The sequence below is a fragment of the Nerophis ophidion genome, linkage group LG02 (genome assembly GCF_033978795.1).
Source record: "Nerophis ophidion isolate RoL-2023_Sa linkage group LG02, RoL_Noph_v1.0, whole genome shotgun sequence".
Taxonomy (NCBI): domain Eukaryota; kingdom Metazoa; phylum Chordata; class Actinopteri; order Syngnathiformes; family Syngnathidae; genus Nerophis; species Nerophis ophidion.
The window spans coordinates 42,197,201-42,223,003 of record NC_084612.1 but is presented as its reverse complement, the minus strand read 5'-3'; the positions used below and the strand labels follow the sequence as shown (position 1 = coordinate 42,223,003).

The window sequence follows — 25,803 nt, the reverse complement described above, 5'->3', positions numbered from 1 at the left end:
GCACATGTAGACAGGTTGGGCAAACTCCCATGCACCCTCAAGAACCCTGCCGAGAGTATAGAGCTGGTCCACACTCCTCCTCCTGAATCCGAGGTTCGACTATCCGGCGTAGCCTCCTCTCTAGTACACCTGAATAAACCTTACCGGGAAGGCTGAGGAGTGTGATCCCACGATAGTTGGAACACACCCTCCGGTCCCCCTTCTTAAAGAGAGGGACCACCACCCCGGTCTGCCAATCCAGAGGTACCGCCCCCGATGTCCACGCGATGCTGCAGAGTCTTGTCAACCAAGACAGCCCCACAGAATCCAGAGCCTATACATGTATATATATATATATATATACATATATATATATATATATATATATATATATATATATATATATATATATATATACATATACATATATATATATATATATATATATATATATATATATATATATATATATATATACATATACATATATGTATATATACTGTATATATACTGCCCTTTTCTCTAGTGACTCACAGCGCTTTATATAGTGAAAGCCATTATCTAGGTTACATTGAAACTAGGGTGGGTGGCACCGGGAGCAGGTGGGTAAAGTGTCTTGCCCAAGGACACAATAGCAGTGACTAAGATGGCTAAGGCGGAGATTGAACCTGGAACCCTTAAGTTGCTCGCACGGCCACTCCAGCAACCGAGCCATGCCGCCCTGAACTAGGGAGCTTTTTCGGTGCAATGTTGCTACATGAATCATGAACTAGCAAAACTAAGACAACCAAAATAAATATCACATTGAGAATAAACAAAAGATGAATAAAATAAGAATGGGAATACATCCATCCATTTTCTACCGCTTATTCCCTTTTGGGGTCGCTGGCGCCTATCTCAGCTACAATCGGGCGGAAGGCGGGGTACACCCTGGACAAGTCGCCACCTCATCGCAGGGCTAAAGAATGGGAATACAGTAAGATAAAATCAACTCTGAGCCCAATTCGGTAAGTAACAGTTTCAGTGTCGTGCCAAGGTAGAGCGATTGTGACAACCAACCCTGTTCTCCTAACTTGTGTTGAAATCAGCTGAATGCCGGACAACTCTGCAACTTTGGGCGGCATAGATCGGTTGGTAGAGTGGCTATGCCAGCAAGTTGAGGGTTCCAGCTTCGATTCCCACTTTCGCCATCCTAGTCACTGCCGTTGTGTCCTTGGGCAAGACAACTAAAACACCACCTGCTCCTAGTGCCACTCACACTGGTTTAAATGTTACTCAGATATTGGGTTTCACTATGTAAAGCGCTTTGAGTCACTAGAGAATAACGCTATATAAATATATTTCACTTCACTTCACAACTACACTGTGTGGACCATACATTCTCGCCAAGACATTTCGGATATATTTATTCTGCCATAAAATTTGTTTTCCAGCATGAATGTGCCAAGAGGGTCAATCAAGTTATGCTTGGACAAGTCTGGTGTGGAAGGACTTGATAGCACTGACCTGTTTGTCCATTTTGGGTTTTCCTACAGTCAAAATCCTCTTTCAAGTTGTATGTTGCACGCCCGACTACCCAGACACGCAATCAGAGTCTGGTGCAGGTCATGCTTGCTCTTTTGTGTTTTTGCCCTTAGTCTGAACCATCTCAGAGCTCTCTGCATGAAAAGGCAACATAGCTGAGGTTGCTGATGTGCCCTTAATCCAGGATGTGTGCACACGTGCTGGAGCCATTCCAGATGGTCAACAACCGTCTGCTGGTGACCTACACCTTCAGGCCAGAACACCAGCTCTGCTCTACAGAGACCAGGAGCTGAAACTAAGTCATGTTGCAGGCAAGAATTTTATTACAGTACATCTCATTGATTGATTGACAGTTTTATTAGTAGATTGCACAGTACAGTACATATTCCGTACAATTGACCAGTGAATGGTAACACCCGAATAAGTTTTTCAACTTGTTTAAGTCGGGGTCCACGTTAATCAGAATCAGAATCAGACATACTTTATTAATCCCCGAGGGGAAATTAAAATTTTCAGCACAGTCCCATTCAAGATCAGACAAACATTACAGGGAGACAGAACAGGATCGCTGACGGGTCTGCCGACTTCCGGCACCCCTTACAAAAAAGGTGAGATACAGGTAAACAAGTGGGGGGAATGGGAGAAAAAAATAAGAGATTAAAATAAAATAAAATAAAAAAATCGGTCTAAGCCTGGGCCCCTGGAGAGGGGGTCAAGACTGAGGCCAAGGGAAAAAAACAACTCATAGCCATAGTACACATCCCTCTTACATGTGTGTAAGGGGAAAACATCAAACATCAAACATCAAAGAACACAAGGGACATGAAAGACATTAAAGTAGCGCAGCTGATGCAACCATCCACTTCTACATACAGCTATGAATAACAAGTAAAAGAAACATACACTGTGGTGGCCTCTGCGGTGTTCCACGCCGTCGTCCGCTGGGGTGGAGGGAGCATGGCCAGGGACAGGAGCAGACCCAACAAAACAACCGAGAGAGCCGACTCCACTCTCAGCCAGTGTCCAGTCCGCCTGGATGAGTGAGGATACGTCCAAGGAGACTAAGATGTCCGATACCTGCTCATTCAGCCAGGACACTCCGAGGGTCCCTGGTTCAATCCCCACCTAGTACCAACCTCGTCACGTCCGTTGTGTCCTGAGCAAGACACTTCACCCTTGCTCCTGATGGATGCTGGTTAGCGGTTTGCATGGCAGCTCCCTCCATCAGTGTGTGAATGTGTGGGTGAATGGGTAAATGTGGAAGTAGTGTCAAAGCGCTTTGAGTACCTTGAAGGTAGAAAAGCGCTATACAAGTACAACTCATTTATTTATTTATTTATTTATTTATCTGCATCTCCTCCAATCTCTCCAAACTGACTCTGATGTAGCAGAGATGCAGCAGCTGGTCTCCATGGCCAAAAGGCTCCCGGGAGGCAGATCCAGAAGTCCACAAAAAAGCACCGCAGAGATCACAAAAGTGCCACCCCTTGTCACACAGTCCCAAAGGGTCCTGGACCAAAAGGCAAAAAAATATATATAGTATGCGCCTGCCTTGAATTACTGCCGAATCAAACTCGCTTCGCAAAATAATTAGCGCATGCTTAGTATTACCGCCTGGTCAAATTGGTGACGTCACGAGTGACACTTCCCCTGTCATCATTTTCAAAATAGAGGAGGCTGATTTCAATACCGGTAATTTGAAATCGCAAAAAGGGAAAAGGATTAAGAGCTATTCAGTAGGATTTAAGGTCCAAGTTTACATCACACTCAAATTTTACTGCATTTCTTTGGTAATTGTCGGAGTGAGAAGATGTTTTAAAATAATTAGCACATGCTTACTTTTACCGCATGCCTTTGGTAAGCGCAGGAGTGAGAAGAGGTTTTAAATTATTTAGCGCCCCGGCGGCAATTCAAGGCAGGCAATACGGTATGGTATATATATATCAATCAATCAATCAATCAATGTTTACTTATATAGCCTAAATCACTAGTGTCTCAAAGGGCTGCACAAACCACCACGACATCCTCGGTAGGCCCACATAAGGGCAAGGAAAACTCACACCCAGTGGGACGTCGGTGACAATGATGACTATGAGAACCTTAGAGAGGAGGAAAGCAATGGATGTCGAGCGGATCTAACAGGATACTGTGAAAGTTCAATCCACAATAGATACAACACAGTCGCGAGAGTCCAGTCCAAAGAGGATCTAAGACACAGCAGCGAGAGTCCCGTTCACAGCGGAGCCAGCAGGAAACCATCCCAAGCGTAGGCGGACCAGCAGCGCAGAGATGTCCCCAGCCGATACACAGGCGAGCAGTACATGGCCACCGGATCGGACCGGACCCCCTCCACACGGGAGAGTGGGACATAGAAGAAAAAGAAAAGAAACGGCAGATCAACTGGTCTAAAAAGGGAGTCTATTTAAAGGCTAGAGTATACAAATGAGTTTTAAGGTGAGACTTAAATGCTTCTACTGAGGTGGCATCGCGAACTGTTACCGGAAGGGCATTCCAGAGTACTGGAGCCCGAACGGAAAATGCTCTATAGCCCGCAGACTTTTTTTGGGCTTTGGGAATCACTAATAAGCCGGAGTCCTTTGAACGCAGATTTCTTGCCGGGACATATGGTACAATACAATCGGCAAGATAAGATGGAGCTAGACCGTGTAGTATTTTATACGTAAGTAGTAAAACCTTAAAGTCACATCTTAAGTGCACAGGAAGCCAGTGCAGGTGAGCCAGTACAGGCGTAATGTGATCAAACTTTCTTGTTCTTGTCAAAAGTCTAGCAGCCGCATTTTGTACCAACTGTAATCTTTTAATGCTAGACATGGGGAGACCCGAAAATAATACGTTACAGTAGTCGAGGCGAGACGTAACAAACGCATGGATAATGATCTCAGCGTCTTTAGTGGACAGAATGGAGCGAATTTTAGCGATGTTACGGAGATGAAAGAAGGCCGTTTTAGTAACGCTTTTAATGTGTGCCTCAAAGGAGAGAGTTGGGTCGAAGATAATACCCAGATTCTTTACCGTGTCGCCTTGTTTAATTGTTTGGTTGTCAAATGTTAGAGTTGTATTATTAAATAGAGTTCGGTGTCTAGCAGGACCGATAATCAGCATTTCCGTTTTTTTGGCGTTGAGTTGCAAAAAGTTAGCGGACATCCATTGTTTAATTTCATTAAGACACGCCTCCAGCTGACTACAATCCGGCGTGTTGGTCAGCTTTAGGGGCATGTAGAGTTGGGTGTCATCAGCATAACAGTGAAAGCTAACACCGTATTTGCGTATGATGTCACCTAGCGGCAGCATGTAGATGCTGAAGAGTGCAGGGCCAAGGACCGAACCCTGGGGAACTCCACACGTTACCTTCACGTAGTCCGAGGTCACATTGTTATGGGAGACACACTGCATCCTATCAGTAAGATAAGAGTTAAACCAAGACAGGGCTAAGTCTGACATACCAATTCGTGTTTTGATACGTTCTAATAAAATATTATGATCGACGGTATCGAAAGCAGCGCTAAGATCGAGGAGCAGCAACATAGATGACGCATCAGAATCCATCGTTAGCAATAGATCATTAGTCATTTTTGCGAGGGCTGTCTCCGTCGAGTGATTTGCCCTGAAACCGGATTGAAAGGTTTCACATAGATTGTTAGACGCTAAGTGTTCATTTAACTGCTCCGCAACAATTTTTTCGAGGATTTTTGAAATAAAGGGAAGGTGAGACACCGGTCGGTAGTTTACCATGAGGTCAGGATCGAGGTTAGGTCTTTTAAGAAGAGGATGAATAACCGCTTTTTTGAATGCTAGGGGAACAGTGCCCGAGGAAAGTGATAAGTTTATAATATTTAGCACTGATGGACCTAATAATACAAAGAGCTCCTTGATCAGTTTTCCAGGAAGAGGGTCAAGTAAACATGTTGTTTGTTTTATTCCATTTACACGTTGTAACAATTCCTCTAATGTTATTTCCTCAAAACGAGAGAAACTATTTTGGAGGGCAGTATCCGCCGTATATACAATCGTGTCAGTGTTAATAGAACCCCGTTGTAGCTGGGACGCATTGTCTTTAATCTCCTTTCTAATGACTTCAATTTTCTTACTAAAGAATTGCATAAAGTCATCAGCTGAGTGGGTGGAGCTACTGGAAGGAGTCCCTTGTTGGGTTAGCGATGCTACCGTACTAAACAAAAATTTAGGATCGTTTTTATTACGGTGGATGAGATTTGAGTAATAATTAGCTTTAGCTAAGGTAAGCATGCGTTTATAAGTTATTAAACCATCACTCCATGCTTGATGGTGCACCTCAAGTTTAGTCGTGCGCCATTTGCGTTCCAGCTTTCTGCATAATAATTTCTGAGCTCTAGTTTCTTCTGTAAACCACGGGGTACGCTTTTTTGGAGCCTTTTTTAACTTTAGCGGTGCTATGTTATCAATGGTTTCGCGCAGGGCGTCGTTAAAGTTGTTAGTGAGGTTATCAATAGAGCCCACATACTTTGGGAATGGTGCCATTACCGAGGGCAGTAGGTCAGCAAGAGTTGTCGTTGTGGCCGTATTAATGTTGCGGCTGCTATGGCAGTTATTATTATTATTAGTTTGACGAACATGCGTCTGAACCTCGAATTTTATAAGGTAATGATCGGACAATACTTTAGTATACGGGAGTATCGTAACTTTGGAAGCGGTGATACCCCTGACAAGCACTAGGTCTATCGTATTACCGTTGCGATGCGTGGGTTCATTTATTATTTGTGTGAGACCACAGCTATCAATTACAGTCTGGAGCGCTACGCACGGTGGGTCCGATGGGGTATTCATATGGATATTAAAGTCCCCCATTATGATTATATTATCGGCGTGTGTCACTAGATCAGCAACGAACTCTGAGAATTCATTGATAAAGTCCGAACAGGGCCCTGGGGGGCGGTAGATAACAGCCAGGTGTAGAGGCAGCGGTGTGACAGACCTCATAGTAAGCACCTCAAACGATTTATATTTATTATTTATGTTAGGACTAAGGTTAAAGTTTTCGTTGTATATTAGTGCGACCCCCCCACCCCTTTTAAGCGGACGGGCAATATGCGCATGTGTAAAGTTAGGAGGACATGCCTCATTTAGCGCAAAAAAGTCGTTTGGTTTAAGCCAGGTTTCACTGAGACCGATGACGTTAAGATTGTTGTCTCTGATGATATCATTAACTAACAACGTTTTGGGAGACAATGATCTTATGTTTGAAAAACCTATATTATAGGTAGTGGGCTGTTTTAGGGAATTTTTGATCAAATTATCCGTAGTAGCAATATTAATAATGTTGTGTTTATTATGCCCAGTGCATTCAGTATAATTACGACCATATCTAGGAATTGATACGACGGGAATGTTCCGATTGTTTGATTGTTGCTTTGATAAACTGCACGCATCATGGTTAGCCTCCTCAGTAACGGGGATTTTCCGATTGTTTGTTTGTTGCTTTGATAAACTGCACGCATCATAGTTAGCCACCTCAGTAAAACACATGTCCAACTCTGAAACACTCAAAGCAGAAAAAACTTGTTCTGATTTAACTGACTCCTTACCCAGACCAGTAGTCTCGCATTTTCCATCTAATAACACATGAAAACAAGAGGGAAACACAAAAGGATGACACAAGAGACCAGAGCTCCTGCCAACAGCAGCCACTACAGTGGCGCCATCTTGGGAAAAAAAAAAAATCAATTCATGGTTCTTCACATGTTGGTGTTTGTGCACTAAGATTTAAAATAGATGCCTCAGTGATAGCAATACATTGTGGAGAAAAAATCCCAGGGCAGACTTGCTGCGAGTGTGTGTTCAACTTGCCTAGACAGAAGTTCATTATCTGTGGATACAAATCCTTTAAAGTGCCATTTCAAGAGGCAGCAGCCACTCTTTCACTGTCAACCATGCATTCAAGGCCTCCAGCAACTTGGACAGACCTGTCACTTTTCCTGCAGAAATGTCACTTTTACGGCCTAAATGGAAGCAATGGAAACAGGTCATTGTCGCAAGTCGGTGGACGGAAGCTGCGAGGATGTGACAAGGACGAGTGCCAGGGGGTGCTGAGGGAGGGTAGGAGTTTAACTTGTGGATAATAACAACACATAATGGGAATAGTTGACTTATTAAATACTACATTCAATCACTATAATCTTGAGCATGCACTAAGCAGATGAACATGAATGTGCCGCAGTGAGTGTTTTAATGTGTGTGTGTGTGTGTGTGTGCGTGCCAGCGTGCGTGCGTGCGTGTGTGTGTGTGTGTGTGTGTGTGTGTGCGTGTCTGTGTGTTCTTGTATTTCTACCCCTCTTGAGACATCAACAAGGAAAAGTACCTTCCGTATTAGGACCGGTGAGCAAGTTGGGACATAAATCCTGGTCCCAATACGGAAAACCATTACATCTAATAGAGAATGTCTCATTTGCACCCATAGTGGTGAAATCTATTGAAATTAGGGGGGTCTCAAAAAGGAGGGATTTTTCAAATTGACTGTGTGTCGGTTTTAATAGTGCTCCCCTTCAACATATGAAATAACAAGTGTGTTTAAAAATTGGAAGTTCTCCCCCTTTGGCCAACATATGTAATAACAAGTGTCTGTAAGAAATTGATATGCAATCAGTTTTGCAAAATTGTATTTAAAAAAAAAAATAATAATTCTTAAAAAAATATATATAAATAAATAAATAAATAAATAAATATATATATATCCATCCATCCATTTTTCTATTCCCTTTGGAGTCACGGGGGACGCCGGTGCCTATCTCAGCTGCAATCGGGCGGAACAGGGCCAACACAGATAAACAAACAACATTCACACTCACATTCACACACTAGGGCCCATTTAGTGTTGCCAATCAACCTATCCGCAGGTGCATGTGTTTGGAAGTGGGAGGAAGCCGGAGTACCCGGAGGGAACCCACGCAGTCACGGGGAGAACATACATACTCCACATAGAAAGGTCCCGAGTCCGGGATTGAACCCAGGACTACTCAATACCTTTGTATTGTGAGGCAGATGCACTAACCCCTCTTCCACCGTAAAGCCCGCATATATATATATATATATATATATATATATATATATATATATATATATATATATATATATATATATATATATATACAGGCTGTATATGTATATAGAGACATATTGTGGGCAGCACGGTGTGACAGGGGTTAGTGCGTCTGCCTCACAATACGAAGGTCCTGTTTTCGATCCTGCGCTCTGGATCTTTCTGTGTGGAGTTTGCATGTTTTCCCCGTGACTGCGTGGGTTCCCTCCGTGTACTCCGGCTTCTTCCCACCTCCAAACACATGCACCTGGGGATAGGTTGATTGGCAACACTAAATGGTCCCTAGTGTGTGAATGTGAGTGTGAATGTTGTCTATCTGTGTTGGCCCTGTGATGAAGAGGCGACTTGTCCAGGGTGTACCCCGCCTTCCGCCCGATTGTAGCTGAGATAGGCTCCAGCACCCCCCGCAACTCTGAAGGGAATAAGCAGTAGAAAATGGATGGATGGATGGATGGATGGATGGAGACATATTGTAATAAAGTAAAAAATGAAGATTAAAAACCAACAAAAAATTCTGAGAAATTATTTACTAAAAGCTTACCTTTTTTATATTTGCATAGTATGTATATATTATTAACGTTGTAAATACAATTTTTTATATATCTATAAAGGGTGGTCCTACAGAGGTAGGCATTTTTCTCAGGTCACAAGGAGGTAACATGTACACGCACGTGTGTGTGTGTGTGTGTGTGTGTGTGTGTGTGTGTGTGTGTGTGTGTGTGTGTGTGTGTGTGTGTGTGTGTGTGTGTGTGTGTGTGTGTGTGTGTGTGCCCACGGCAATGCACTAGAATGGACAGTGCTGAATATAAATCAGGTGACTGAACAGGCGGGGGTTTTCTTCAGAAGATTGTGTAATGCCCACTCCTACATCACTGCATGTACACACAACCCACTTGGCGAGCAACACAACAGACAAATATCAGTCAGCCTTCACATGAACCAGACTGACTGACTGGACTCTCTTTGCAGTGCTCATATCATCACTGGAAGGAAGGACTACTCTTTTGTGGCTTTTTGTTTGCTGTTTTTTTTCCTGAAGCTCTGCTGATGCTGAGGGGTGTGGGTGACCCCAACAGAAAAGTAGGCGAAGTCACCATGTGGATCCCGACCCCCAGCATGACTCGCCCTCAGCGGATGGTCCTGTACGGGACGTGTGCGGTGGCGGTGTTGAATTCTGTGGGTCTCCTGGTGCTCCTGATCCAGCAGAACCAGCAGCAAGTCTGGCTGAAGCAAACAGGGTCCAGGCTGGCAGAGGTGGAGCAGAGCTCAGTGGTGGAGTTCCTCCAGGAAGTGCCAAGAGAACGAGCAGGGATGCAAGGGGCCCTCGGGAAGCCTCAGTATCAATACTCCAGGAATAAGAGGAGTGATGCCCAGGAGCAGGAAAGGGAGTCGGAGAAGGAGGCGCATCAGGAGGAGATCCACCAGCAGGAGGTCAGCCAGGAAGTAGGAGAGGAGGCGAAGACGAAGCATCATCCAAAACACAAGCAGCGTCATAACCGTCATCACCACAAGGAGGAGTACGTGCAGGATGACATGATGATGATGCTCACTTACTCTATGGTGCCGGTAAGATGAACAATGTAATAATAATGTAATTACACCTGGCATGTTAAATTTCTGAATTCATTTGGAAAGAAACATAATTCATTAATTCAGGAGTATTGTGGGTTTTTTTTTTTTTTTCAGATTAAATTGTTGATGGACATTTGTAACAGCACCCAGGGAGTCTGCATCGCCGGTACAGCCTGACACACACTGTTCACTATTCACCTTCTAAATGTCACATCTTGTTCAGTGTTGCTAACAAAGTCTGTTGCAGGACCCCCAGGACCACCTGGTAAGTATAATTTGCGTCTAAAGACGATTACACGCTGGTTACGTGTTCTAGTAGCTGGATGCTCTACCTTAAATAGGTCTGCCAGGTGCGGACGGGATACCTGGGACTAACGGGACTGATGGCGTCCCTGGGATCAATGGGAATCCCGGTGCTGATGGGAAACGAGGGAAAAGAGGTCAGAAATCGTTTACAAAATGTCAATTTTTATCACAAATACAAACCCCGTTTCCATATGAGTTAGGAAATTGTGTTAGATGTAAATATAAACGGAATACAATGATTTCAAAATTATTTTCAACCCATAACCAATTGAATATGCTACAAAGAAAACATATTTGATGTTCAAACTGATAAACATTTTTTTTTTGCAAATAATTATTAACTTTAGAATTTGAGCCAGCAACACGTGCCAAATAAGTTGGGAAAGGTGGCAATAAATACTGATAAAGTTGAGGAATGCTCATCAAACACTTATTGGTACATCCCACAGGTGTGCAGGCTCATTGGGAACAGGTGGGTGCCATGATTGGGTATAAAAACAGCTTCCAAAAAAATGCTCAGTCTTTCACAAGAAAGGATGGGGCTAGGTAAACCCCTTTGTCCACAACTGGGTGAGCAAATAGTCAAACAGTTTAAGAAGTTTAGGGATTTCAACATCTACGGTCCATAATATCATCAAATGGTTCAGAGAATTTGGAGAAATCACTCCCCGTAAGCGGCATGGCCGGAAACCAACATTGAATGACCGTGACCACTGTATCAAAAACCGACATCAATCTCTAAAGGATATCACCACATGGGCTCAGGAACACTTCAGAAAACCCCTGTCACTAAATACAGTTTGTTGCTACATCTGTAAGTGCAAGTTAAAGCTCTACTATGCAAAGCGAAACATCAAGAAATGTCGCCGGCTTCTCTGGGCCCGAGATCATCTGTGATGGACTGATGCAAAGTGGAAAAGTGTTCTGTGGTCTGACAAGTCCACATTTCAAATTTTGGGGGGAAATATTCGACATCGTGTCTTCCGGAACAAAGGGGAAGCGAACAATCCAGACTGTTATCGACGCAAAGTTCAAAAGCCAGCATCTGTGATGGTATGGGTTTGGCATTAGTGCCCAAGGCATGGGTAACTTACACATCTGTGAAGGCCCTATTAATGCTGAAAGGTACATACAGGTTTTGGAGCAACATATGCTACCATCTAAGCGCCGTCTTTTTCATGGACGCCCCTGCTTATGTCAGCCAGACAATGCCAAGCCACATTCAGCACGTGTTTCAACAGCGTGGCTTTGTAAAAAAAAGACCGTGGGTACTTTCCTGTCCCTCCTGCAGTCCAGACCTGTCTCCCATTGAAAATGTGTGGCGCATTATGAAGCGTAAAATACGACAGTGGAGACCCCGGACTGTTGAACTACTGAAGCCTTACATAAAACAAGAATGGGAACGAATTCCACTTTCAAAGCTTCAACAATTACTTTCCTCAGTTCCCAAATGTTTATTGAGTGTTGTTAAAAAAAAAGGTGATATAACACAGTGGTGAACATGCCCTTTCCCAACTACTTTGGCACGTGTTGCAGCCATGAAATTCTAAGTTAATTATTATTTGCAAAAGAAAAAATTAAGTTTATGAGTTTGAACATCAAATATCTTGTCTTTGTAGTGCATTCAATTGAATATGCGTATAAAAGGATTTGCAAATCATTGTATTCCGTTTTTATTTATATCTAACACAATTTCCCAACTCCTATGGAAACGGGCTTTGTAAATCACACAACCCAATTACCAGCAGACTTTTTTTTTTTACATTCTACTTCCACACAAAAAGGAAAGTTTTCTGATCATTTTGTCGTATTACTAGAAATGCATGGCATTAGATTGGGGTTCTTAATCTTTTTGAGCTTGGGGCCCAACTTTTCCGCTACAGAGGGGCCCACTCAAATATTAACACAGAATTAGTAGCAGTAGTGCTTTGTTGATGATGGAGGCAAGAAGAAACTGACTTTAAATAAGAGACTTCAAACAGAACTGCATATGTTCTTTCTTTAGTGACTGACAATGGGCGTGTGTCATAATAATTTTATGAATAATAGGACCACTGTTTTGGGTCCACAGGACTACAAGGTGAGAAGGGAGAAACTGGGGCTAAAGGAGATGGAGGAGAGCCCGGTCCCCCTGGAGAGAATGGCCAAGCTTCCAATGATGTCATCATCGAGGGTATATTGTGATGTCACTCCAGTGATCATGCTACTTGATAAACCATCACATTTCTTTGTGCAGGTCCTCCTGGACCAATGGGGCCTCCTGGACCAATGGGGCCACCTGGACCGCCAGGACCTCAAGGGCCCTCAAGAACGAGGCACCACAGAGCCCATCTGCAGGCAGCTCAGACCATGGGTAAGGGGATGATAATTAATGACTTATTGTATATGTCCAATAGATTACTGTGGTTCTCAACCTTTTTTCAGTGATGTACTCCATGTGAACATTTTTTTAATTCAAGTACCCCCTAATCAGAGCAAAGCACACAAAAATGAGATAAAGAAGTAAAATACAGCACTATGTCATCAGTTTCTGATTGATTAAATTGTATAACAGTGCAAAATATTGCTCAGTTGTAGTGGTCTTTATTGAACTATTTGGAAAAAAATATATAAAAATAACTACAAACTTGTTTAAAAATAAACAAGTGGTTCAATTATAAATAAAGATTTCTACTCATTGAAGTAATCATCAACTTAAAGTGCCCTCTTTGGGGATTGTAATAGAGATCCATCTGGATTCATTAACTTAATTCTAAACATTTCTTTACAAAAATAGTCTTTAACATCAATATTTATGGAACATGTCCACAAAAAATCTAGCTGTCAACACTGAATATTGCATTGTTGCTTTTCTTTCCACAGTTTAAGAACGTATATTCATATTTTGTTGAAGAATTATTCAATAAATATATTTATAAAGGATTTTTAAAATTGTTGCTATTTTTAGAATATTTAAAAAAAATCTCACGTACCCCTTGGCATACCTTCAAGTACCCCCAGGGGTTTGTGTACCCCCATTTCAAAACCACTGTAATTGATTTAAAAAAAATTCTACTATATAAGCATTTCCACCAAATTGATGCCAGGAAATAAAATACAAATATACGCTTGAAATAATTGTAAAATCCATCTGGAGGTGGCAGGGAATGTTAAAAAAAATCTATTGGGAGGTTAAAATCTAAGTTACTTTTTGATGTTATTTTTTATCCTTGAAATGTATCTTTTTTTGTAGAATCACCGTAAAGTGTTGTGTGTCAACATGCAATTAGTATAAAGCCATGTGGCTATATTTAATGTAAAGGTATTTACTGGTTCTATGTTTAAAAAAAACAAACACTCCTGTCACTGAAATTAGTCATCTTGATTTAGTTGCTTGCCCAAAACTACCAATACCCATTTTGAGTAGTTCAAGATTTGTATGATTACATTTAGAGTTGAACACAATTATTTCACATCAGAATCACAAGTATCATTAATTTCCATTCACAACCAATTCCTTTATTTTCTTTTAAATCAATAAAATGTATTTATTTATTGTTGAAGATTAAAAACACAAAAACATTTTTAGGCCATTTCTAGCTTACTTGCTGCGCATATACATCATATATCAACAGCCAAGAAGAGCTTTTGCAACCTGTAACCTGTTTTTAAAAGGTTTTATCATAATTTTTATATAAAAATAATAATTGGTTTGAAACGACAATCATATTGAATTAAGAATATATTCTCAATTGAATAGTCACCCCAAGAATTGGGATGGAATCGTGAGTTGTTGTAAGCTTCACATCCCTAATCGATAGCAATGTTTGACGATGATACTAAGACAAATAAAACCTCTCTTGCAGAACCACTATATTCTATTCCTAATGACGAGACATCATTCACCAAAGGTGCAAGTAAAGCTTACGAGAAGGCATCAAAGACCAATGGTGTGTTTAAAGACTGCATGCAAGATAAAAAATGTGACTTTTTTCCATTACTCAACATTGTTTTCCTGTCAGAGTGCATAATAAAGTCACTGATCAACCCCAGAAATGTGACAAAGATGGAGAACACATTTGGCACATGGATGAAAGACACTGCTTTGCTCAACGATGAACGCATTTGGGTTGCAGAACACTTTTCGGGTATGTCGGACACACTTTGAACAAGATGTGCTTCTGCTTTGAGGAGTGAAGCCTTTTGGCGCACTTTATTGCAGGTCGTGTGCTGAAGGAGTATCGGAACGTTGCTTCTCTCCGGTCCAACAGCAGCGAGGCAGTGAATGTTCGGAAGTTCTATCAAGGCTGTGGTCACACGGTGCACAACGGCTCCTTTTACTATCAGATTGCTGGCACATGCAGCATTGCCAGGTGAGGCCAATAAGACTCATCCACCATCAACTTACGAGTAGAGATGTCCGATAATGGCTTTTTTGCCGTTATCCGATATTGTCCAACTCTTAATTACCGAAACTGATACCGATATACACAGTCGTGGAATTAACACATAATTATGCCTAATTTTGTTGAGATGCCCCGCTGGATGCATTGAACAATGTAACAAGGTTTTCAAAAATAAATAAACTGAAGTTATGGAAAAAAAGCCAACATGGCACTGCCATATTTATTATTGCGGTGACAAAGTGCATTATTTTTTTTAACATGCCTCAAAACAGCAGCTTGGTATTTGGGACATGCTCTACCTATGGGGGGCGGGGTTGAGGTGGGAGGGGGAGGAGGGTACCGGGGGTCTATATTGTAGAGTCCCGGAAGAGTTAATGCTGCAAGGGTTTCTGGGTATTTTTTATATTGTGTTATTGTTGTATTTTGGTGCGGATGTTCTCCCAAAATGTGTTTGTCATTCTTGTTTGGTGCTGGTTCACAATGTGGCGCATATTTGTAACAGTGCTAAAGTTGTTTGGACGGCCACCCTCAGTGTGACCTGTATGGTTGTTGACCAAGTATGCATTCACTTGTGTATGTGAAAAACCGTAGATATTATGTGATTGTGCCAGCATGCAAAGGCAGTTCCTTTAAGGTTTATTGGTGCTCTGTACTTCATCCTACGCCGTGTACTCAGCGGCGTTTTAAAAAGTCATATATTTCACTTTTTGAAAACAATATTACATTTTAAAGCATTTATCGGACGATAATATCGGTAGTCCGATATTATCGGACATCTCTACTTACGAGCATAATTGGTTCTTTGACGGCGCTCTTAACTCAAAACACTTGTATTTTAAATCAACTTCTCTCATCGATATGCCACAAATTTAACATGAAACATGCCTTTGAAAAAGAAAAAATGACTTTTATTCAAGAAATATTGTATAAAAATTAGGGGTTTGGGGAAAAAACGATTCGAATTTCAATCGCGATTCTCACGTTGTGCGATTCAGAATCGATTCTCATTTTTAAAAAAAGTAATTTTATTTTTTTATCAATCCAACAAAACAACTACACAGCAATACCATAACAATGCAATCCAATTCCAAAACCAAACCTGACCCAGCAACACTCAGAACTGCAATAAACAGAGCAATTGAGGAGACACAAACACGACACAGAACAAACCAAAAGTAGTGAAACAAAATGAATATTATCAACAGCAGTGTCAATATTAGTTATAATTTCAGCATAGCAGTGATTAAAAATCCCTTATTGACATTATCATTTGACAATTATAATAAAAAAAAAAGAACAATAGTGTCACAGTGGCTTACACTTGCATCGCATCTCATAAGCTTGACAACACAATGTGTCCAATATTTTCACAAAAGTAAATATAGTTAAAACAAATTTACATTATTGCAATCAGTTGATAAAACATTGTCCTTTACAATTATAAAAGCTTTTTACAAAAATCTACTACTCAGATTGCATGTCAGCAGACTGGGGTAGATCCTGCTGAATTCCTATGTATTGAATGAATACAGAATCCTTTTAAATCGGGTAAAAATCGTTTTTGAATCGAGAATCGTGTTGAATTGAAAAAAAAAAAAAAATCAATTTTGAATCGAATCGTGACCCCAAGAATCGATATTGAATCGAATCGTGGGACACCCAAAGATTCGCAGCCCTAATAAAAATAACAGTAGAATGTTGTAGTAGTAAATGAAATAATACAATAAAATGTACAACATTCACCTTGCAGAGCGGACTTCTACAGCCTCTCCCTCAAACTGCTTCTCTGTCAAACACACCATCAGCAGCTTTTCCATTTTGAATTTCCACCATTTAGATATTATTTTAACACCCTTGGCTGGCGTTAGACCCATTCTGCTTCAGTATGGTGCAGACCAGCATTGATACTCTCAAGTCATATTTTTGATGATGTTGATTTCATTTTTAAATATCAATCTATCCTTCAGTCCAGCCACTAAGGCAACTCATATTATGGATCTAAATGCCCATAACTGCCGTAGAGATTTATTTTACTAGAGAAGTGTGGGATACTTCCCTTGATGCATTTCTTTCTTTGATTCAATGAATATCATCCACTGTTCTTCACACCTAATTTCTTCCCTCCCATGCTTGGAAAACAAAGCTGTGTCCTTCTCCAGCTATGAGCTAATGAGAATGAGCAAGACAAGATGTTTCGGTCAGAGCTTATGGAAATGTAAAGTGTGACATTTGCTACACCATTTCATGGCGGGGATGCTTGCAACTCAAAGCAGTGGTTCTCAAACTTTTTTCACCAAGTACCACCTCAGAAAACCTTGGGCTCAGGAAGTACCACCTAATGTCAAACATACAAATACAGGCCTAAATATTCATTAATAACCAGGCAAAGGTTTCATTTGACAAGTCCATTTAAAGTTTTGCAATATTACACACAGGTTGAACAGTAACACTGTGTTTGAATATTTTGAATTAAATTTTTCTTGTATAGATTCTTACAATAGATGGAGCTCATGCACCATTAGTGGTACTCGTACCCCAGTTTGAGTAACAATTAGCCGAAAGACAGCTCCTAAAACACTCTGAAGTTGACACCATAGGTATTCCACATTTTTATAGAGCAGGGGTCACCAACCTTTTTGAAACCAAGAGCTACTTCTTGGGTACTGATTAATGCGAAGATCTACCAGTTTGATACACACTTAAATAAATTGCCAGAAATAGCCAATTTGTTCAATTTACTAAATGAATATATATATATATATATATATATATATATATATATATATATATATATATATATATATATATATATATATATATATATATATATATATATATAATTGGTATTTCTGTCTGTCGTTCCGTCGTACATTTTTTTCCTTTTACGGAAGGTTTTTTACAGAGAATAAATGATGAAAAAAACACTTAATTGAACGGTTTAAAAGAGGAGAAAACACGACAAAAATTTAAATACAATTTTAACAGTTTATCTTCAATTTCGACTCTTTAAAATTCTAAATTCAACTGAAAAAAAATGAAGAGAAAAACTAGCTAATTCAAATCTTTTTGAAAAAATTAAAAAAATAATTTATGGAACATCATTAGTAATTTTTCCTGATTAAGATTAATTTTAGAATTTTGATGACATGTTTTAAATAGGTTTCAAATCCAATCTGAACGTTGTTAGAATATATAACAAATTGGACCAAGCTATATTTCTAAAAAAGATGAATCATTATTTCTTCTAGATTTTCCAGAACAAAAATGTTAAAAGAAATTCAAAAGACTTTGAAATAAGATTTAAATTTGATTCTACAGATATTCTAGATTTGCCAGAATACATTTTTTGAATTTTAATCATAATAAGTTTGAAGAAATATTTCACAAATATTCTTCGTCAAACAAACAGAAGCTAAAATGAAGAATTAAATTAAAATGTATTTATTATTCTTTACAATAAAAAAAGAATACTTGAACATTGACTTAAATTGTTTAGAAATAAGAGGAAGGAATTTAAAAGGTAAAAAGGTATACGTGTTTAAAATCCTAAAATCATTTTTAAGGTTGTATTTTTTCTCTAAAATTGTCTTTCTGAAAGTTATATAAGAAGCAAAGTAAAAAAAAAAAGAATTTATGTAAACAAGTGAAGACCAAGTCTTTAAAATATTTTCTAGGATTTTCAAATTCTGTTTGAGTTTTGTCTCTCTTAGAATTAAAAATGTCGAGCAGAGCGAGATCAACTTGTTAGTAAAAAAATACAATATTAAAAATAGAGGCAGCTCACTGGTAAGTGCTGCTATTTGAGTTATTTTTAGAACAGGCCAGGAGGCGACTCATCTGGTCCTTACGGGCTACCTGGTGCCCGCGGGCACCGTGTTGGTGACCCCTGTTATAGAGATTCCCTTCATGGCCAGGTGGAGACCTGATACTAATAACCATGACGTTGGCGTTCATGTTGCATTTTGTTCCACAGATTTGACTTCCACACCCAGAAGCTTCACACGCTCACGATAGAGAACGCTCTCTACCACAACCTGGCCTATCTGCTGCACAACTCCAAGACCTACTTCAAACTGGCGGCCGATGAGAACGGCCTGTGGCTGATCTTTGCCTCCAGCGTGGACGAGAGTATCGTGGTAGCCCAGCTGGACCAGAAAACTTTCTCCATCACCTCCCATATCAACACCACCTATCCCCGCACCAAGGCTGGTAACGCCTTCATTGCCCGCGGGGTTCTGTACGTTACAGACACCAAGGACACCAGAGTCACTTTTGCTTACGATCTTCTCAAGGGCAAACCAGTTAATGTAACCTTTGACCTGAGGCCTCCAGGAGGAGTGCTGGCGATGCTGTCCTATAGTCCCAAGGATCGACATCTGTACGTGTGGGACAACAGCTTTGTCAAGCTCTATGTGGTCCACTTCATCTCGGATGACTAAACAATGCTGATAACTAAACTCCCAGTTTTTTTTACAAACTGCTGAGGTTTTACAGAAAGTAGAGATGATGGTTTCAGTCGGCCAATAGGCAAGTGTGTCAAAAGAACAGTGCTGTCTTCCCAATTTATATTACAACTGATTTTTTGCAACATGCGTATCAATCAAAACATATTTTTACCTTCATTTTACAAGCTATGTTCAACTATTTGCATGATAGTATTCTATATTCTGTACATACCTTTGTATTTGTGGATGACCTTTACTATTAGTAGTGCACAAAAAAATGGTTCCACATCCTAATCACGATTCATGTTTATCCCGGTTGTAAATCAATTTATAAATTTCATAAATGTATTTCAATTTTTTTTTTTTTTTTTAATATGAATCAAGTTTTTAATGCAACCAAGAGTTTTTCTAACCTCTGACCTGTTTTGAAAAAGTTCCATTGCAATTGTTATACCAAATAATACATTGTGAGAATCTGTTTGAATCGGGAATCGTGTTAAATCGAGTATCGATTCTGAATGGAATCGTCACCACAGGAATCAATCGAATCGCTAGGTGACCAAAAAAATCACACCGCTATTTACCTTGTTTTCTCAAATAGTGGCCTGCAATCTAATAGTCTCAATTATTGGGAAACAAATATGTGCATCTCTTCAAATAATAACATGTGAACTCTGTTGCTACACCAAACAAACTACACAGGGAGATAGATACTCTAGTCTTTCAGCTACATTTAAAGGGGAACTGCACTTTTTGCAATCATTCACAATCCTTATTTCAGACAAGAACACACATCTTTGCCCTTTTCCTTATTTTCTAAATCATAAAAGATTGCATTCAAGAGGCGGCTAACAATGCAGGTAATGGGGATACGATTCCGCCTATAAACTACTCCAAAAAGAATCCAAAAACCTCCTATCCAGGGGTGGCGAACCACTCAGAGTCTGTGTTACCACAAAGCGCCGCATTATACACATGGGCACACATGAACATCACCCCATCCCTTCACGCACTCACACACTTTAGCTCAGCCAGATTGATTGCAAATGTCACACACCAACACTATAAAGACATGTATAGTAGGAAGCTGTTCAGTTTTCTACTGCAGTTAGCTCCTACAATAACAAGGTCACAGCAGGTAAATGGAGTATTGTCATACTTGCCAACCTTGAGACCTCCGATTTCGGGAGGTGGGGGCGTGGTCGGGGGTGGGGCGCGGTTAAGAGGGGAGGAGTAAATTTACAGCTAGAATTCACCAGGTCAAGTATTTCACACACACATATATATATATATATATATGAAATACTTGACTTTCAGTTAATTCTAGCTATATATATATATATATATATATATATATATATATGTATGTATATATATATATAAGAAATACTTGAATTTCAATGTTCATTTATTTACGCATATACACACACATAACACTCATCTACTCATTGTTGAGTTAAGGGTTGAATTGTCCATCCTTGTTCCATTCTCTGTCACTATTTTTCTAACCATGCTGAACTCCCTCTCTGATGATACATTGCTGTGTGGCACGCACAAAAGTGCTTTCATCAAATGCACTAGAGCAGGGGTCACCAACGCGGTGTCTGCGGGCACCATTTAGCCCGTAAAGACCAGATGAGTAGCCCGCTGGCCTGTTCTAAAAAAAGCTCAGATAGCAGTGAGCTGCCTCTATTTTTTAAATTTTATTTATTTACTAGCAAGCTGGTCTCGCTTTGCTCGACATGTTTAATTCTGAGAGACAAAACTTAAATAGAATTTGAAAATCCAAGAAAATATTTTAAAGACTTGGTCTTCACTTGTTTAAAAAAATCATTTATTTTTTTACCATGCTTCTTATAACTTTTAGAAAGACAATTTTAGAGAAAAAATACAACCCTAAAAATTATTTTAGGATTTTTAAAAACATATACAGTGTTCAAGTAAATGTATTTTTTTATTGTAAAAAATAATAAATACATTTTAATTTAATTCTTCATTTTAGATTCTGTTTTTTCAACAAAGAATATTTGTGTAATATTTCTTCAAACTTATTATGAGCAAAATTCTCCAAAAATATTCTGGCAAATCTAGAAAATCTGTAAAATCAAATTTAAATCTGATTTCAAAGTCTTTTGAATTTCTTTTAAAAAGTTTGTTCTGGAAAATCTAGAAGAAATAATGATTTGTCTTTGTTAGAAATATAGCTTAGTCCAATTTGTTATATATTCTAACAAAGTACAGAGTGGAATTTAACTTATTTAAAACATGTCATCAAAATTCTAAAATGAATCTTAATCAGGAAAAATTACTAATGATGTTCCATAAATTCTTTTTTTTAATTTTTTCAAAAAGATTAAAATTATTTAGTTTTTGTCTTCATTTTTTTCAGTTGAATTTTGAATTTTAATGATTCGAAATTGAAGATTAACTAGGTTTGAAATTTAATTTTAATTTTTTTCGTGCTTTCTCCTCTTTTAAACCGTCCAATTAAGTGTTTTTTTTCCCTCATTTACTCTCTACAAAAAACCATCCGCAAAAGGAAAAAAATGTACGACGGAATGACAGACAGAAATACCCATTTTTTAAATATATATATAGATTAATTATTAAAGGTTAATGGAGCAAATTGGCTATTTCTGGCAATTTATTTAAGTGTGTATCAAACTGGTAGCCTTTTGCATTAATCAGTACCCAAGAAGTAGCTCTTGGTTTCAAAAAGGTTGTTGACCCCTGCACTAGAGTCTGGAATCTTCCATCTCTCCCTAGCATGGCCTAAAACTGGTCAACCTTTGCTACCTGAGAAAGATCTTCACTGCCAATCACTTGTTAGTCCAATATTTCTTCCCGTAGGCTATCCAGGTCCAACCGCAGCTGCGGCTTGGAACTTACAAGTGTATTTCTTCATCTTACTTGTCGTCGGCGTCGCCGCGGCTGCATCTTCCTTGTTCTTCTGCTTCGTCTCCTTGTTGTGTGCGCAGTTGTGCACTGCACTCTCTAAAAGCCGTAGATGTTATTGTCACATATGCATGTAGAGTAGATGGCAGTATTGTCCTGTTGAAGATTGTCACAACATTGCCGTTTACGGCAGACGAACTGCTTTACGGTAAACGAAAACGTGACTGCTGTTGTTGTGTGTTGTTACAGGGCTGGGAGGACGTTAATGAAACTGCCTAACAATAAACCCACATAAGAAACCAAGAACTCGACCTCGATCATTCTACAGTTATATCGTCATTGGGCAGACACTGTGTTTATATTGTGGGAAAGCGGACGTGAAAACAGGCTGTCCTCACTCAGGTCCACATGGATTTCGGGAGATTTTCGGGAGAACATTTGTCCCGGTAGGTTTTCGGGATAGGCATTGAATTTCGGGAGTGTCCCAGAAAATCCGGGAGGGTTGGCAAGTATCAGTATTGTTGGCGTTTTCATAGAAGGCTTTATAGGCGGAATATTATGAACCCTGTTAGCTGCCTAATTCTAGAATTTTTTTTTTAAAGATTTAGAATACATTAAAAGAAAGGTATGTGTTCTTGGATGGTGAATGATGGGCAATATTCCCCAAAAAAGTGTAGTTCCCTTGAAGTAGGGAGTCTTACAGGATGTTAAGTGTCCAGTCCAGCATTAAAGCTCATCCAACGTTACGCAGAGGTGACGATTTACTTGCTAGTTAAGTTCCCGCTGCCTCGTTTGACACATTGTGTCTCTCAAGGGTTCTGTCCAATCTGCCTCCTGTATTCTCTCCATAATAAAGCTTGTACACTCCAGTTTCAATCGGCATATAATTCAGAATATTATTTTAATCACATTATGATTTAGGATAAGTTATACAAATACAAACCCTGTTTCCATATGAGTTGTGAAATTGTGTTAGATGTAAATATAAACGGAATACAATGATTTGCAAATCATTTTCAACGCATATTCAATTGCATGCACTACAAAGACAACATATTTGATGTTCAAACTGATAAACATTTGTTTTTTTGCAAATAATCATTAACTTTAGAATTTGATGCCAGCAACACGTGACAAAGAATTTGGGCAAGGTTGCAATAAATACTGATAAAGTTGAGGAATGCCCATCAAACACTTATATGGAACATCCCACAGGTGTGCAGGCTAATTGGGAACAGGTAAGTGCCATGATTGGGTATAAAAGCAGCTTGCATAAAATGCTAAGTAATTCACAAACAAGGATGGGGTGAGGGTCACCAGTTTGTAGGAAATTGTCAAACAGTTTTAGAACAACAGTTCTCAACGAGCTATTGCAAGGAATTTGGGGATTTTACCATCTATAGTCCGTAGAATCATCAAAAAGTTCAGAGAATCTGGAGAAATCACTGCACGTAAGCGATGATATTACGGACCTTTGATCCCTTAGGGCAGGGGTCACCAACCTTTTTGAAACCAGGAGCTACTTCTTGGGTACTGATTAATGCGAAGGGCTACCAGTTTGATACACACTTAAATAAATTGCCAGCAATTGCCAAATTGTTCAATTTACCTTTAACTCTATGTTATTATAAATAATTAATAATATTTATCTTTGTGGAAACACTGATCATTTAATGATTTCTCACAATAAATATATATTTTAGATGACATGTGTTTAATAGGTCAAAATCCAAACTGCACTTTGTTAGAATATATAACAAATTAGAACAAGCTATATTTCTAACAAAGACAAATCATTATTTCTTCTAGATTTTCCATAACACAAATTTTAAAAGAAATTCAAAAGACTTTGATCTAAGATTTAAATTTGATTTTCCAGATTTTCTACATTTGCCAAAATATATATTTTTTAATTTTAATCATAAGGTTGAAGAAATATTTCACAAATATTCTTCATAAAAAAAACATAAGCTAAAATGAAGAATTAAATTAAAATGTATTTATTATTCTTTACAATAAAACAAATAAATATACTTGAACATTGATTTAAATTGTCAGGAAAGAAGAGGAAGGAACTTAAAAGGTAAAAAGGTATATATGTTTAAAAATCCTAAAATCCTTTTTAAGGTTGTATTTTTTCTCTAAAATTATCTTTCTGAAAGTTATAAGAAGCAAAGTAAAAAAATAAATGAATTTATTTTAACAAGTGAAGACCAGATCTTTAAAATATTTTCTTGGATTTTCAAAATCTATTTGAGTTTTGTCTCTCTTAGAATTAAAAATGTCGAGCAAAGCGAGACCAACTTGCTGGTAAAAAAATACAATTTAAAAAATAGAGGCAGCTCACTGGTTAAGTGCTGCTATTTGAGCTCATTTTAGAACAGGCCAGCGGGTTACTCATCTGGTCCTTACGGGCTACCTTGTGCCCGCGGGCACCGCGTTGGTGAACCCTGCCTTAGGCGGTACTGCATCAAAAACCGACATCAGTGTGTAAATGATATCACCACATGGGCTCAGGAACACTTCATAAAACCACTGTCAGTAACTACAGTTGGTCGCTACATCTGTAAGTGCAAGTTAAAACTCTACTATGCAAAACCAAACCCATTTATCAACAATATCCTGAAACGCCGCCGGCTCTGCTGGGCCCGAGCTCACCTAAGATGGACTGATGCACAGTGGAACGGTGTTCTGTGGTCTGACAAGTCCACATTTCAAATTATATTTGGAAACAGAGGACGTGGTGTCCTCCAGAACAAAGAGGAAAATAACCATTCGGATTGTTATAGGCGCAAAGTTCAAAAGCCAGCATCTGTGATGGTATGAGGGTGTATTAGTGCCCAAGGCATGGGTAACTTACACATCTGTGAAGGCACCATTAATGCTGAAAGGTCCATACAGGTTTTGGAGCAACACATGTTGTCATCCAAGCAACGTTATCATGGACGCCCCTGCTTATTTCAGCAAGACAAGTGTTACAACAGCATGGCTTCGTAAGAAAAGAGTGCGGGTACTTTCCTGGCCTGCCTGCAGTCCAGACATGTCTCCCATCGAAAATGTGTGGCGCATTATGAAGCGTAAAATACGACAGCGGAGACCATGGACAACTGAAGCTCTACATAAAAACAAAAATGGGAAAGAATTCCACTTTCAAAGCTTCAACAATTAGTTTCCAAACGTTTATTGAGTGTTGTTAAAAGAAAAGGTGATGTAACACAGTGGTGAACATGTCCTTTCCCAACTACTTTGGCACGTGTTGCAGCCATGGAATTCTAAGTTAATTATTATTTGCAAAAAAAAAAATTAAGTTTATGAGTTTGAACATCAAATATTTTGTCTTTGTAGTGCATTCAATTGAATATGGGTTGAAAATGATTTGCAAATCATTGTATTCCGTTTATATTTACATCTAACACAATTTCCCAACTCATATGGAAACGGGGTTTGCATATGATTTAATAGTGCATGTATCAATGTGTTTATACAAATAAACACATGGTCCCTTTTGTAGTTGAGTAATCCAAGCCAAAGGTTACAATATAATAAGACAGTATCTGGTTACTAAAGAAAGAAGCAAGCAACAAATAGCACCAAATCAAGCCAG

At 39.2% G+C, this 25,803-nt stretch overlaps 1 protein-coding gene across 1 annotated transcript; it reads left to right on the top strand.

Moving 5' to 3' along the window:
* The first annotated feature begins 9,454 nt into the window (after positions 1-9,454).
* Positions 9,455-19,652, top strand: gldn (gliomedin). Its single transcript, XM_061884025.1, has 10 exons — positions 9,455-10,162; positions 10,283-10,334; positions 10,416-10,433; positions 10,510-10,608; positions 12,546-12,647; positions 12,711-12,827; positions 14,320-14,403; positions 14,476-14,601; positions 14,676-14,826; positions 18,833-19,652. Exons 1-10 carry the CDS (start codon positions 9,644-9,646, stop codon positions 19,296-19,298), a joined length of 1,734 nt encoding a protein of 577 aa, XP_061740009.1. The 5' UTR covers positions 9,455-9,643; the 3' UTR covers positions 19,299-19,652.
* The last annotated feature ends 6,151 nt before the right edge of the window (positions 19,653-25,803 follow it).

What these genes read in the sequence shown, in the direction of transcription:
- gldn (XM_061884025.1), top strand. Translation starts at nt 9,644, where the DNA reads ATGCTGAGGGGTGTGGGTGACCCCAACAGAAAAGTAGGCGAAGTCACC. An exon ending in TGGGAAACGAGGGAAAAGAG is followed by an intron (nt 10,609 to 12,545) that starts GTCAGAAATCGT and finishes TTGGGTCCACAG; the next exon opens with GACTACAAGGTGAGAAGGGA. An exon ending in GCAGGCAGCTCAGACCATGG is followed by an intron (nt 12,828 to 14,319) that starts GTAAGGGGATGA and finishes CCTCTCTTGCAG; the next exon opens with AACCACTATATTCTATTCCT.